The sequence below is a fragment of the Lissotriton vulgaris genome, chromosome 10 (assembly GCF_964263255.1).
Source record: "Lissotriton vulgaris chromosome 10, aLisVul1.2, whole genome shotgun sequence".
Classification (NCBI taxonomy): Eukaryota; Metazoa; Chordata; class Amphibia; order Caudata; family Salamandridae; genus Lissotriton; species Lissotriton vulgaris.
The window spans coordinates 46,103,946-46,116,838 of record NC_141698.1 but is presented as its reverse complement, the minus strand read 5'-3'; the positions used below and the strand labels follow the sequence as shown (position 1 = coordinate 46,116,838).

Sequence of the window (12,893 nt, the reverse complement as noted above, 5' to 3'; positions counted from 1 at the left end):
CGTTAAATCTTTACCGATCTCTGCCCCGCAGTGCACAATGGGCTGAGATTAACCTGCTCCATGCCTTTATTTGACAATGTACATGCCTCCTCCTCCCTCAGCCATACCTGAAGGTTCTTCCCTGATGTTCACAACCGCCGAACACTCATGTAGCATATAATTCCTGACCTTGAGGTGAGACGGATGGGTGCCTGCTATGTCACTTTACATATCGAGCGAGCACTTTTAACATTAGATGTGCACCAAAAAAGAAGTGTATTGTTTTCCTTATAAGACTGCTGCTGTAGTTGTTTTTATTCTGTAGTTTCTACAATACTGTTTTTAATATACAGCACCTTTTCAAGCACAATTGGTTGGTGTGTTGTTTATACTGCACGCTGCTATAACGCGGCCACGGTTCACTGAAGCTAGTTGATAACTCACCATCACTAGCATGACACACTGTGTGTATTTCTGGCCCTGATCATTCTTGTGTTTTGGCTAATATTCAATGCTATTAACCCTGTACCATTATTCTTATTCCCAAATGCAGGCATAGGACAATACTACAGAGGTAAACAACACCCATAATACTTGTATTTCACACATGACACTAGCATGTTGTTGAATGATTGCATTTTCTATATTTTTTACACTTGATAGGTCCTGATGAATCGTGGGTAATACCCTGATGCGTGAAACATGTTGACCAATTCCTTTTCCAACCTCATCTAGGGCCAATATACCTAACTAGTTGGCACCCAGTGAGTTGGATTCACGTTTTTAATCATAGCGGGAGACCCCCAGAATAAAGGAGTTTTTTGGTACTCCCTACTACATTTTAAATCACTTTCTAGGCTATCTGCTCTATTACCCACATACCCGCACTTCACCATAAGGCAGTTGGATTCAAAAGATCTCCGCCAAAGAGCCCCTCTTTGAGGTGAGCCCGTCGGGGATTGCACCGCCTCCCCGACGAGGAGCAACGCCAATGATGAAGCATGACACCCTTTCAGGTGTGTGAGGCAAATACATCCAACAAAATGGATGCCCAAGGGAGTCATATTTACACCCCCGGTCACGCCAAATACACATAATTTCCTCACCCAGGAACGGTTCAGCAACCCACTTTGTTTCCCTAGGAGGAGTTGCCACATGAACCCCTCCATGTTTTTTAAAAATTAAATAAAGGGCAGGTTCCGGTCATGGGGTCCTTGGAGCCATTCTCGGCCCAGGAAAGTGGAGCCAGCCTCCATTTCTTTACTTAAAAAATCTGTGCCCTACAGGATGGGGTCCTCAGGGACATAATCAGTCCAAGGACATTCTTGTTTGCCAACTACGCCTCCCATTACCTTCAGTAAGTCCCACACTATTGGATTGATGAGAGGTCTTCATGGCTCACCCCTTTCTCTACCATTCTGAAAATACGCCTCCAGGTGCACTACTAGTTGGCGGATGAAGTTCCCTTGCCTGCTCCGGGTCCATAGGGGTGAACAACCCCTCCTATTATCTCCAGTAAGTCCCACACAGCGGGAGATCTTCAGGGTACAACCGCCCTTTCTCCAGAACTCTTCAAATGCATCTCCTGACTCACTACTTGTTGGTGAATGAAGTCCTCTTGGATGCCGAGGGACCTTAGGGGCCAAGAACCCTTCCTGGTACTTTCTGTAAGTCCTGAAAAGCGGGATTCCTGAGAGCTGGTCAAAGGTCCCGCCCCCTTTCTCCACCACTCGGCAAATACCATTACTACTTAAAAAGACATAGAAATGGACTGAAAAAAACAAAGGATACAGGGACATTATAGTTAGCCTCAGGTTTCACTTCTACAAAACCAGTGAAATTCAGAAGTTATAGTAAGCTGAGCTAACTATAACTTGCGCTCCCACATTGCACTACTTATGACCTCAAATATTACATCTCTTAGGACGTGGTCAGTGGCATCACTGATAACATCACAGAGGCTGGAGGTAAGTTTACATTTATGTATAATTATTATATGTTTATTAAATAGCAGACAGCTTTTGAAAAGTCAGCACATTCAGAATATACCTTTGGGGCAACTTACCACATGCTCTTTTGTCCCAAACCATCTCTGATTAGATTTAGAAGGTACTTCAAAGACAAATTTTTAATTCTTGGATAACATTCTCAGTACTAAACAGCACACTATCTAATTATCCAAAGTTAAGGTTTCAAACTGGATAAGGAGCCAGAAATCAATTTATTCTGTACTTACATATACACAATTGAATAGGACATAGGCTGTGCAAGTGAAATCGATTGTGTGATTCAACGATAATACAACAAATATAATATGCATCCTATTTCTTTTTATCATATAGTGTTGATTTTGTAATTAAATACTGTCTAGCGTTTGTTTCTGGTCTCAAGAAAATGATATATATTTTGGGAGCAAAAATACAGTACAAAAGACCCGCACCAGATGATAGAATTGCAAAGATTTCAACAGCTACCAGGTACTTTCCTTTTGTGCTGAGATAGGCTGGGATAAAAGAGAGCCATACACTGATGAAAACCAGCATGCTGAAGGTGATGAACTTAGCTTCATTGAAGGTGTCAGGCAAATTCCGTGCTAAGAAAGCAACCACAAAACATATACAAGCTAACAGTCCCATAAAAGTCAACATGCAGTAGAACATTAATATAGACCCCTCATTACATTCTGCTATCATCTTCCCATGGATAGCCTTAGTGTTAAGTTCAGGGAAAGAAGGCGAAGTACACTGCCAGATCGCTCCAATAGCAGACTGGGTAAAACAAGAGACTAGGACAATGGCGGATGAAGTCCTGGATCCTATCCATTTTTTTAAGATGCTATTAGGTTTGGTGGCCTTGAAAGCAATGACCACTGTGGTTGTTTTGGCCAATAGACAGGAAACACACAGAGAGAATGAAATGCCAAAGATCACCTGCCGGAGCATGCATGTCACTGTCCTAGGTTGTCCAATAAAAAGCAAGGTACAGAGAAAGCACATCATGAGGCCGAGAAGTAAAACATAGCTAAGCTTGATGTTGTTGGCTCTAACCACTGCTGTGTGACGATACCATCTGAAGAACCACAGGATCCAGGTGGTATTGAAAAAAAGGAAGGCAGAGATCAAAACTAAGACAATTCCCAGGGGTTCCTCAAAGGACAGGAATTCAATCTCCTTTGGGATGCAACCATCTCTTTTCCAATTCGACCACATTTCATCTGGGCACTTGAAACAATTTATGGAATCTGAGGAAGATATAAAATATTTGAATTCCTACAAAGAATTTGTTTAATGCTACTGATGGTGTTAAAGTAGTTAAGGCAAGAATGTTTTCTGCTGATAAATATAGCATGCAAGTTAATATTTTGCTATTTGTAAAGCAATGTATTGATACATTTTCCAGGGTTAAGGCAGGTGAATAGTTTTTTCCATAAAGCTGGAATGGTTTTACTAAGAAACATCATTTTACAATAATGTCTAATTCTATTTATGTCACTGCATTTAAATTCTGATTCACATTCCTTCTGTAGAATCATAAGCAACAACAACATCTAGGACCTACAGAGCATCATGCTGTTATCGCATCTCTTGAGCCATAATTTTATAAACTATTGTTTGTATATTTCAGTTATGTTTACCAACTGTGCCTTAGATTGCACCCAATAACTGTATTAAGTATGTATTAAATTAGATTTGGATTGATTCATTACTAAACAAATTATTTAACTGTTTCCATTTGCAAAGCCAGTGAAATCATGGAATGAATGTGGTGTTAATTTCACATATAAAAATAAATGTAGGTAAATAATTTAACATTGTGTCAACATGGATCATCTAGGTCTAGAAGTCACAAAAACATATTGGTGTTGTCAAAGAGTAGATTTTCTCACAGTCGATTATGCTAGATGAATGCTTGCTAAATAAATGGCATTTTGTGAGATTTGTAGATGAGAAAAGAGTGCCCAGAAATTACAATAAAACAAACAAACAAACAATGTTTTTTCACTTTCAAATGGATATGCAATGGCATGATGAATTTCCTTCTTCTTGCATGGCTGACCAGGGCACACAATTGCAAATAGGGAGTATTATTTTCCTTACATTTCTGTTGAAAGTTGACATTTGTAGTATGCTCCCTTTAATACAAACATATCAGTTGGACAAAGACACAATTGCTTCTGTCTACCTGGGTCTTATAAGTTAATGTATTCTCCCCTCCCCTCCCCTCCACTCCCCTCCGAGGACTACATCCTTTTGGGAGACCTCAACTTTCACCTTGAAAAGAACAACGACCGCAACACCACCCCCCTTTTGGACAACCTCGCAAACCTCGGACTTAAACAACTTGTCACTACCCCCACCCACATCGCAGGTCACACACTCGACCCTATCTTCACCTCCAACAAGCATGTTTCCTTCAGCCACACCACAGCTCTCCTTTAGACTGACCACAGCTGCATTCACTTCACCTACAACAAGCCCACATCCAACAACCACCCCCAACCCACTCTGCAAAGAAACTGGAACAAAATCACCATCGACCAGATCTCCTCATCGCTTCTTCAAAAGGCCCCCGCCCACTCCTCAAACCCAGACCAAGCTGCCACCAACCTCACCCAATGGCTATCCAACAGCGCCGACATCCTAGCACCACTGAAAAAACGACAAATCAAACGAGGCAGCAAGAAGGCCTCCTGGTTCAACGATGACCTTAAGAAATCCAAGAAACTCTGTCGCTCCCTCGAGAAGGCCTGGAAAAAAGACCCAACCTCCAGCACCAAGGACGCCTTCAAAAACGCCACCCGCATACACCACCAACTAATCCGAAATGCCAAGAAAGCAGCCTTCAAGGACCTTCTAGATAACAACGCCCACAACAGCAAGGAATTATTCAACATCGTCAAGGAATTTACCAACCCCTCAGCCAACTCCAACGACATCACCCCCTCTCAAGCCCTCTGCGACTCCCTAGCCTCATTCTTCCACAACAAAATTGCAGACATCCACAACAGCTTCGACAACCAACCCGGAGACCAACCCACCCAATCCCCTGTAGGACCCCCACCTGAACATCCTCAATGACTGGAAGCCAATCTCCACTGAGGACACCATCCGTCTGATGAACTCTATCCACTCAGGATCCCCCACTGACCCTTGCCCTCACCACATCTTTAACAAAGCTGACTCCATTATTGCTCCGCACCTCCGAGACGTCATCAACTGCTCCCTCAACTCCGCAACCTTCCTGGAAAGCTGGAAACATGCCGAACTCAGAGCCCTCCTGAAGAAACCCACAGCTGACCCCACCGAACTCTGGGGTCCTATCGCCCTATCTCACTCCTTCCATTCCCGGCCAAAGTCATCGAGAAAGCTGTCAACAACCAGCTCGCCACATTCCTTGAAACCAACAAATCCCTCGACTCCTCACAGTCCGGCTTCCGAGCCAAGCACAGCACCGAAACCGCCCTCATCGCAGCAACAGACGACATTCGAACTCTACTGGACAATGGAGACACAGTCGCCCTCATCCTCCTCGATCTCTCCGCAGCCTTCGACACAGTCTGCCATAGCACCCTTCTACAGCGCCTCAAAAACATCTGAATCCAAGGAAAAGCTCTGGAATGGATCACCTCGTTCCTCTCCGGAAGAACCCAGAGAGTCCGCCTTCCACCATTCAAGTCAGAGGCTACTGAAGTCATCTGCGGCGTACCTCAAGGGTCCTCACTCAGTCCCACCCTCTTCAACGTTTACATGAGCCCCCTCGCGGCCATCGCACGCCAACATAACCTCAACATCATCTCCTACGCCGACGACACTCAACTGATCCTATCACTCACCAGAGACCCTAACACGGCCAAAACCAACCTACACGAAGGAATTAAAGAAGTAGCCGAATGGATGAAGCACAGCCGTCTGAAACTGAACTCAGACAAAACAGAAGTCCTCATCTTAGGTACCTCCCTCTCCGCCTGGGACGACTCTTGGTGGCCAGAGGCCCTTGGAAAAGCACCCATCCCGACGGACCACGCACGGAACCTGGGCGTCATCCTGGATTCCTCACTCTCAATGAACAGACAAGTCAACGCCGTTTCTTCATCTTGCTTCAACATTCTTCGCATGCTCAAAAAAACATTTCGCTGGATCCCTACCGAAACTAGAAAAACAGTCACCCACGCTCTGGTCACGAGCCGACTGGACTACGGAAACACCCTCTACGCCGGCACCACCGCAAAACTCCAGAAAAAACTACAACGCATCCAGAACGCCTCAGCCAGGCTCATATTAGACATCCCGCGTAAAGAACACATCTCTGATCACCTGAGAAACCTCCACTGGCTCCCCGTCAATAAGAGGATCACTTTCCGGCTCCTAACCCACGCACACAAAGCACTCTACGAAATCGGACCCGAATGCCTCAACACACGACTATCCTTCTACTCCCCCTCCCGCCAGCTACGATCCTCCAACCAAGCCCTTGCCACTGTACCTCGCATCAACAAAACCACCATGGGAGGTAGATCCTTCTCCTACCTAGCAGCTAAAACTTGGAACTCACTTCCCACTCACCTTCGCCTTACTCAGAACCACCTAGCATTCAGAAAGCAACTCAAAACGTGGATATTCGACAAGTAACTCCCCACCCTTCTTCAAGCGCCTTGAGACCCTCTGGGTATGTAGCGCGCTATACAAATCTTTTGACTTGACTATACATATGAAGGTCTTTCAATTGCAAGTTACAATCGGAGCATTACGAATTGTGCCATTAGGAATCTGTGAGAAATGTAATGGGTTAATTTTGTAATGTTCAGGAGTTAAACCCCTACCTTTCACCATAAACAGTGCTCCTACCCTACCACCATTCCCTAAGAAACGTTATCATTTCACACAATCTCCCCAGACTTGCTTACCTAACATTACGGCCCTAAGTCCGTCCTCCCGACCAAACACTGATGTCTACATAAATATGCCTCAAAAAGAGCCATCTACAACTTTAACAAAACCTGCTAAGCTACCTAAAATAGATCAAACTGCATCTGGCTATTTCATTGACTTCGATACCTTTTCCTTGGATTCGAGTGAACCAGAAACAAAGCCAGCCCCAATATCTTGTCAACAACAAATCAAAGCCTTCTTCATTTTTCTTAGAAAGACTTACCTGGTGTCACCTTGGCTAGATCTTTGGATAAGCAGCTGGATATTTTCTTTCTTTTCTGGATAGGTTTAGTAACTGTTTTCAGCTTGCTTATTAATGGAACTTATTTACTCCAAAGCTCTGCAGCATCATAAGTGAATTTATCCTGAAACCTCATGTTTCTTCACATAGCGAACAGGGCCTTGTCATCAGTGAACATAACAACAGTTCCCCCGCTATTTGAGACAACTTGAGTTGCGATTTTATTTGGTGTTGCACCAAAGTCATACTTTCATTTAGGGTGAGACCCAGATACTCAAAGGTCTTAACCCTTTCTAGCCGGACTCCACCTATCACGGGGCTTGGGCGTGTTGTTATAGGAGGGTTAAAAATCATGAATTTCATTTTCAGGGTGTTTTTTTCCAACCCCCGGTCCTGTAAAAAGACACAAAGCCGTCCAGGACTTGCTGGATACCCATAGGAGTCTTAGAGAGCAATAAGGTATCATCTGCGAACATGATCGCAGAGATCCAAGACCCAGCAAGTTTTGGAGCATCACTATTGGAGACCGCATTCAGGTGGGAGTTTACCCCGTTGACATAAAGGCAAAACAGGGTGGGAGCCAAAACGCACCCTTGTCTTACCCCCCTGCCAACGGGGAATCTAGCTGACAATGAACCATTTTTCTCACACCTTACATGTGCGAAGTTCTCAGTGTGGAGTCGGATTATCATGTTCCGAAGAGGGGGAGGAATGCCCAATTCCGAAAGCACACTCCACAGTTTCCGGCGTGGAACTAGATCGAAGGCTGCATGAAGGTCCACAAAGATGGTGTAAAGTGAGCCGCCCTCGATCTTGACAGTTTTCCAAAAAAGCAGGGTTAATTGAAAATTCTGATCCGTAGTGGATACATTCTTTCTGAACCCAGCTTGATAAGGGCTTAAGATGTCAAATTCCTCCATCCAATCTAAAAGGCGATCTAAAATCAACCTCGCGAAGAGCTTTTGCGGCACGTCAATGAGGCTGATTGGCCTGTAGTTGGCTGGGAGCAGAGGTGAGCCCTTCTTGAAGATAGGGACTATCTCAGCTCACAGCCAAGTACTAGGGACCGCCATGGCCCCTAAAATTGCATTAAAGATAACCGTTAGATAAGGAGCCCAGAGCCTGTGTTCGTGCTTTAAGAGGTTGCCAGGTACTTTATCCAGCCCTGGGGCTTTGCCGGTTGGGAGTTTGGAAATAGTAACCCTGACTTCTCCCTCGGTAAACTCAAGCTCACTTGTTTCAGCAATGGAACTAGGGACTGACCCCCCTTGTACCAGGTCCTTAGTAGTGTTGTCCCCCTGGTACAGAGTATGAAAGTGTTCTTCCCACACATCCGCAGAGATGTTGGGTGCTAGAGCAGCTACATGGTCAGTCAACCCGGTATTCACAATTAGCCAAAACTTCCGGGCATCTCTTGTTGCCAGAGAAGATGTTAAATTAGCCCAGTTCTCGTTGCCCCACTCAACCTTGGCATGATGAATTAACTGCCGATATTCTCTCCACCTGTTTCAGGGCCTCGAGGAGTTCTCTTTTCGCCATTCTACAGGCCTTATTGAACCAGGTAGGTTTGTTGCCAGCTCTTCTCCCTCTTGGCCCTGGAGGGTTTAGGATCTCTGCTAGACTATTGATTAGTTCCTTGTTAAGCTCTCCTAGCTTTAAATATACTTCAGGCAGAGGGTGCTGCAGCTTTAAGGTGCCTGCTGCTTCCAATACCGGAATTACCCGAGCATATAGCTCCGCCACTAGCTCTGGATGAGTAACCAATTTGTCCCATCTAACCCTGCGCCTATTGTTTGATAGAAGCACCCTATCAGTTAGTCCGCACTCTGCATTGCAGCTAACTTTGGGGATACTGGGGGATAGGCAGTCTAAGATCAGTGCATTGTGATCACTTTCACCCCTAAATACCACCCTAAAATCAAGGACCGTGTGCCAAGCACAGCTCTCAACAAAAATATAGTCCAGGCGTGACTCCTGCCCCGGTTTATTAAAAGTGCACTTTGAGGGGATATCCGATTTTACACGGCCATTGCAGGCCCTAATTGAGTGGTTCAGAGTCAGGGCCATGATTTGTACAGCCAGTGGCGCCCATGACCTGGGGGGGGACACACCACTTGAGGTATTTTCCACTGGTTATCCTCCTCTTGATTTACACCATCCAGCAGGCCCTCAAGTGGCTCGAAATGAGAATTAAGATCGCCCTCTATCACAAATGTAATGCCCTCTGGAATCTCATTTAAAAAGGAGGAGAGCTCTTCGATGGTTCTGGACTCAGATGTAATACTCACAGGTCTAGAGTTGATATTGACCAAAGCGAGTCTAGAACCTTTCTGCCACTCCAGCACCACACATTGCACATCCTCTGTTGAGGCATCCATAACCCTGGCACTACAACCCAGGTGGGCTCCAACCCAGATTGTTAACCCCCCCGACGCTCTGCCCTTACCTCCCCACCTTGCAGGGACTGAGAATGTGACAAAACCACACCAGAATTGTTCTTCCCTCGCCCAGGTTTCCTGGAAGAGGCATACATCATTCGTATCTATGAATGAACCCCATTCAGGGCAGGCCATTTTGCTACAAAGACCTGCCACATTCCAGGAGAGAATTTTCAGTGGTGTAGAGTCAGATGGGAAACTTTGGGTTTGCAAGGTGGATTCTACATCGCTGGCTAAAGTAGTCACATTATGGAAATTAGCTTGCCCCATAGCCTGACTATCGGTAGTAGGCCCAGGTGAGGCAGCCATCAATATCCCTGGGTGGATATTTCTCATACTTCCCTCTTCCTGGCTGCTAAGCTGATTCAAGGCACCCGTCCCCCCATCTCAGCCCCCAGCTCTGCATTCGTGGTGTAGTCAGTCTACCAGATCCAAACAGCTATACCTATTGCTGTGAGAGTAGTGGGTGGGCATGAAGGGCTTATAAAGATTGGTCTTGAACCCTCTGATGTGTCCCCTAGGTCCCACCCTTGTCCAACCCTCTTCGAGCCCAGGTTCAGATTGGATATTAACAGGTGGGTAAAAGAATGACAATGGGAGAGTCTCGAAGACCACTGGTGCTGTCTCTGCATCCCTTGGTATCCTTTGGCCTCAAGAATGGCACGTACTGTGGAGAGAGCCTCAGCCTTCACTGAGGAGAACCAGGCCCTGCTGGACAGCCTCCTCCCACAGTACAGCAAGCTGTATGGAAAACCTGGGGAGCAGCTGAGTGCGCAGTCCACTGTCTTCCTAATTGTGCATGGAGTCTGACTACCACTACTAGCATTGTGTTCAGCAGTCCCAAACATGCTCACTGAGTATTTGAAACTCTCTAACTTTGTGGATACAATTACTGTACAGGTGCAGTGGTGCTAATGTGTAAAATCTATTTCATGTGTGACTGTTCATGCTCAGTTTCCAGTTTGTTGATGCAGACATGCACACAGGACAAATGCCCATTACCATAGTGGCTCTAATTGTATACAGCAGAGTCCCTTGTGATGACAACATGTATGGTCAAATGTGTGATGTACAAACATGTTGCATGTGTAGTGATGGTGTCTTACAGGTTGATGCCCATCAGAAACAGGAAATCTGAAAGTCCATTGTCCGTGCTGTCCGATCAGTGGGGGTCTTCAAACGCCACCGTCACAACTGTCAGAAGAGGTGGCAAGTCCTTTGTGGCTGGACAGTGCAAGCTGCTTCCCTTTATTCCCAACAGGCTGAGGTGTGTCCATGTTAACTGATTTGTGTTACCACAAGCTCAAATGTCTAATGTGGATGCTGTGTGATCATCAGATTCTTGGTGATGTGGGTAGCAGGGATGTACATGTGTACTTGAGAGCAACAGAGTTAGCATTGCCCGCAAATGCATTGGTGTGACACCCTACACACAGTTATTCTACGTATGCACTGCCCCGGTGACAGGAGACAGTACAGACTAATTGGCCTACAGGGCTGTGGCATGTTGTGCCACATGCAAATCAGGATACTGTAGTAATGTCTGTTGTCCTGCATGCACTCCGTCTTAGCCTTGGCTATCATGACAGAAGCCATCATGGTGTCCAGGATTGGAATCATATCCATCATGGTGACATTGACTTTGGCCATCCCATTATTGCACTTTTATCTCAGCAAATGTAAGGCTCGTATCTGTAAATGATTTGAGTTGAACTGCATCAGATAACCTTGAACAATACAAAGACACTGAAGTGGATTTACTAACACATTTCTATTTGTGTTGTGTTTTTTGTGCTAATATAATTTGTATTAAAAGTTTTACCACCTGCCGCGACCCCATTTTTGATACTGTACTTATTATGACCCAGGTCAGGTAGTATATATGGGTCAACCCCCTTTATATACAACACTCTCAGAGCAAGTGCACACTTGCGAGGGTGCTTCTGTCTATTGGAACCTCTAGGTCCTACCATGTCAGATAGGGAAACACTGTCATACACCGAAGAATACATTAATAGCTTAATACAAAGAGATCCAACATCTACTTTCCTACCATCAATCACTCCTAAAGTAGACTTCTCTCTCAATGAGAAAATCAACAAATTAGAGCGACTTGAAAATAAACTGATCCGTACTAGACTACATGGTCACCTTCTTACCAAATATCTACAAGAAAACATAATACCATCAGGTGTAGGGCAAGACAGCTCCTAAAGGGAGCAAGTACGTAATGAGCCCGCTATATTTGTAGACCATCCAAAATTCAAAGAGGGTTTCAGCTACGTGGCCAACAATTGCTCCTGCCATTGGATTGTGTTGGGCATTTAAACAGCACTTGAGGAAGTTGCCAAACTGACCAAGGAAATCCAGGATCTGAGACTGGAAATCAGTGGGGATTCCGTACTCACTAATGCCAAAGACACCCTAGAAAGATTGGAGAAAACCATCAAGGAATTTGAAACTATCACAAAAACCAAAAAACTTGACATACTAGCGAAAGACGTTCGATTTTCATATAAAAAAGCAACCTACCCGTACCTGCAGGGCCTACAGACATTCAACCAACTTTTCAGAATCATCGTACAGCACAGGGAGTAACAACGAGCAGGCGGGACCCAGTGCTGGATACCAAGAGCAGGAACCATGGTTCCAACCGCAAGGGCAATACTCCCCGGGCTTTCCTTTTTTAGAGGACGCTCAGTGGAGACCACCCAGAGGCAGGGGATGCAATTGGAACAGAGGACCCAGAAGTGGACAGAACCAACAGCAACAGACATGGGACAATGCCGGAGCCAGAACACGAAACAAGTCCGGTTCCAGCCAGAGAACCACGGCGAGATCAACACAAGACGAAAAACTTACAGATGGTAGTTCCAGAAAGGAGTCCCATTATCAATCTTTCAAACCATACACTATCTGATGATGAAACCAATATTTTTTCTAAGGGATTATCATTTGTACCAACCTCATTTCCTAATCGCTTTAATGTCAAGGCAGAGTTACATAGATTTTTCCGTAAAGTACGTCTACGACATTTCTACAGAAATTCTCCCTCACACCTACCGACATCTACTACTGGATTGAGACCACCATCCATGAGTAGCTTTGAGGAACAACACATCCTGTCTGATAGGAACCCATACCGAATGAACATTACCAAATGGCGAAGGTATATAGACGACATCCTACTCATTTGGGAAGGGGATGAAGTTGGATTGCAAAGTTTCTGTGAATCGTTGAACACATGTTCAGAAGACATAACATTTACGACCACTTGGAACAGAAACACCATAGACTTCTAAGACT

The 12,893-nt window shown here is 45.1% G+C and overlaps 1 protein-coding gene across 1 annotated transcript in view; it reads right to left on the bottom strand.

Annotated features, from left to right (window-relative positions):
- Nucleotides 1–2,300: 2,300 nt before the first annotated feature.
- LOC147684544 (extracellular calcium-sensing receptor-like) overlaps nucleotides 2,301–12,893 on the bottom strand; it is a 51,826-nt gene continuing 41,233 nt past the window's right edge. The window contains exon 4 of the mRNA XM_086939703.1: nucleotides 2,301–3,220. Coding sequence (XP_086795829.1) covers nucleotides 2,301–3,220 — 920 coding nt within the window. The remainder of the gene's footprint in view (nucleotides 3,221–12,893) is intronic.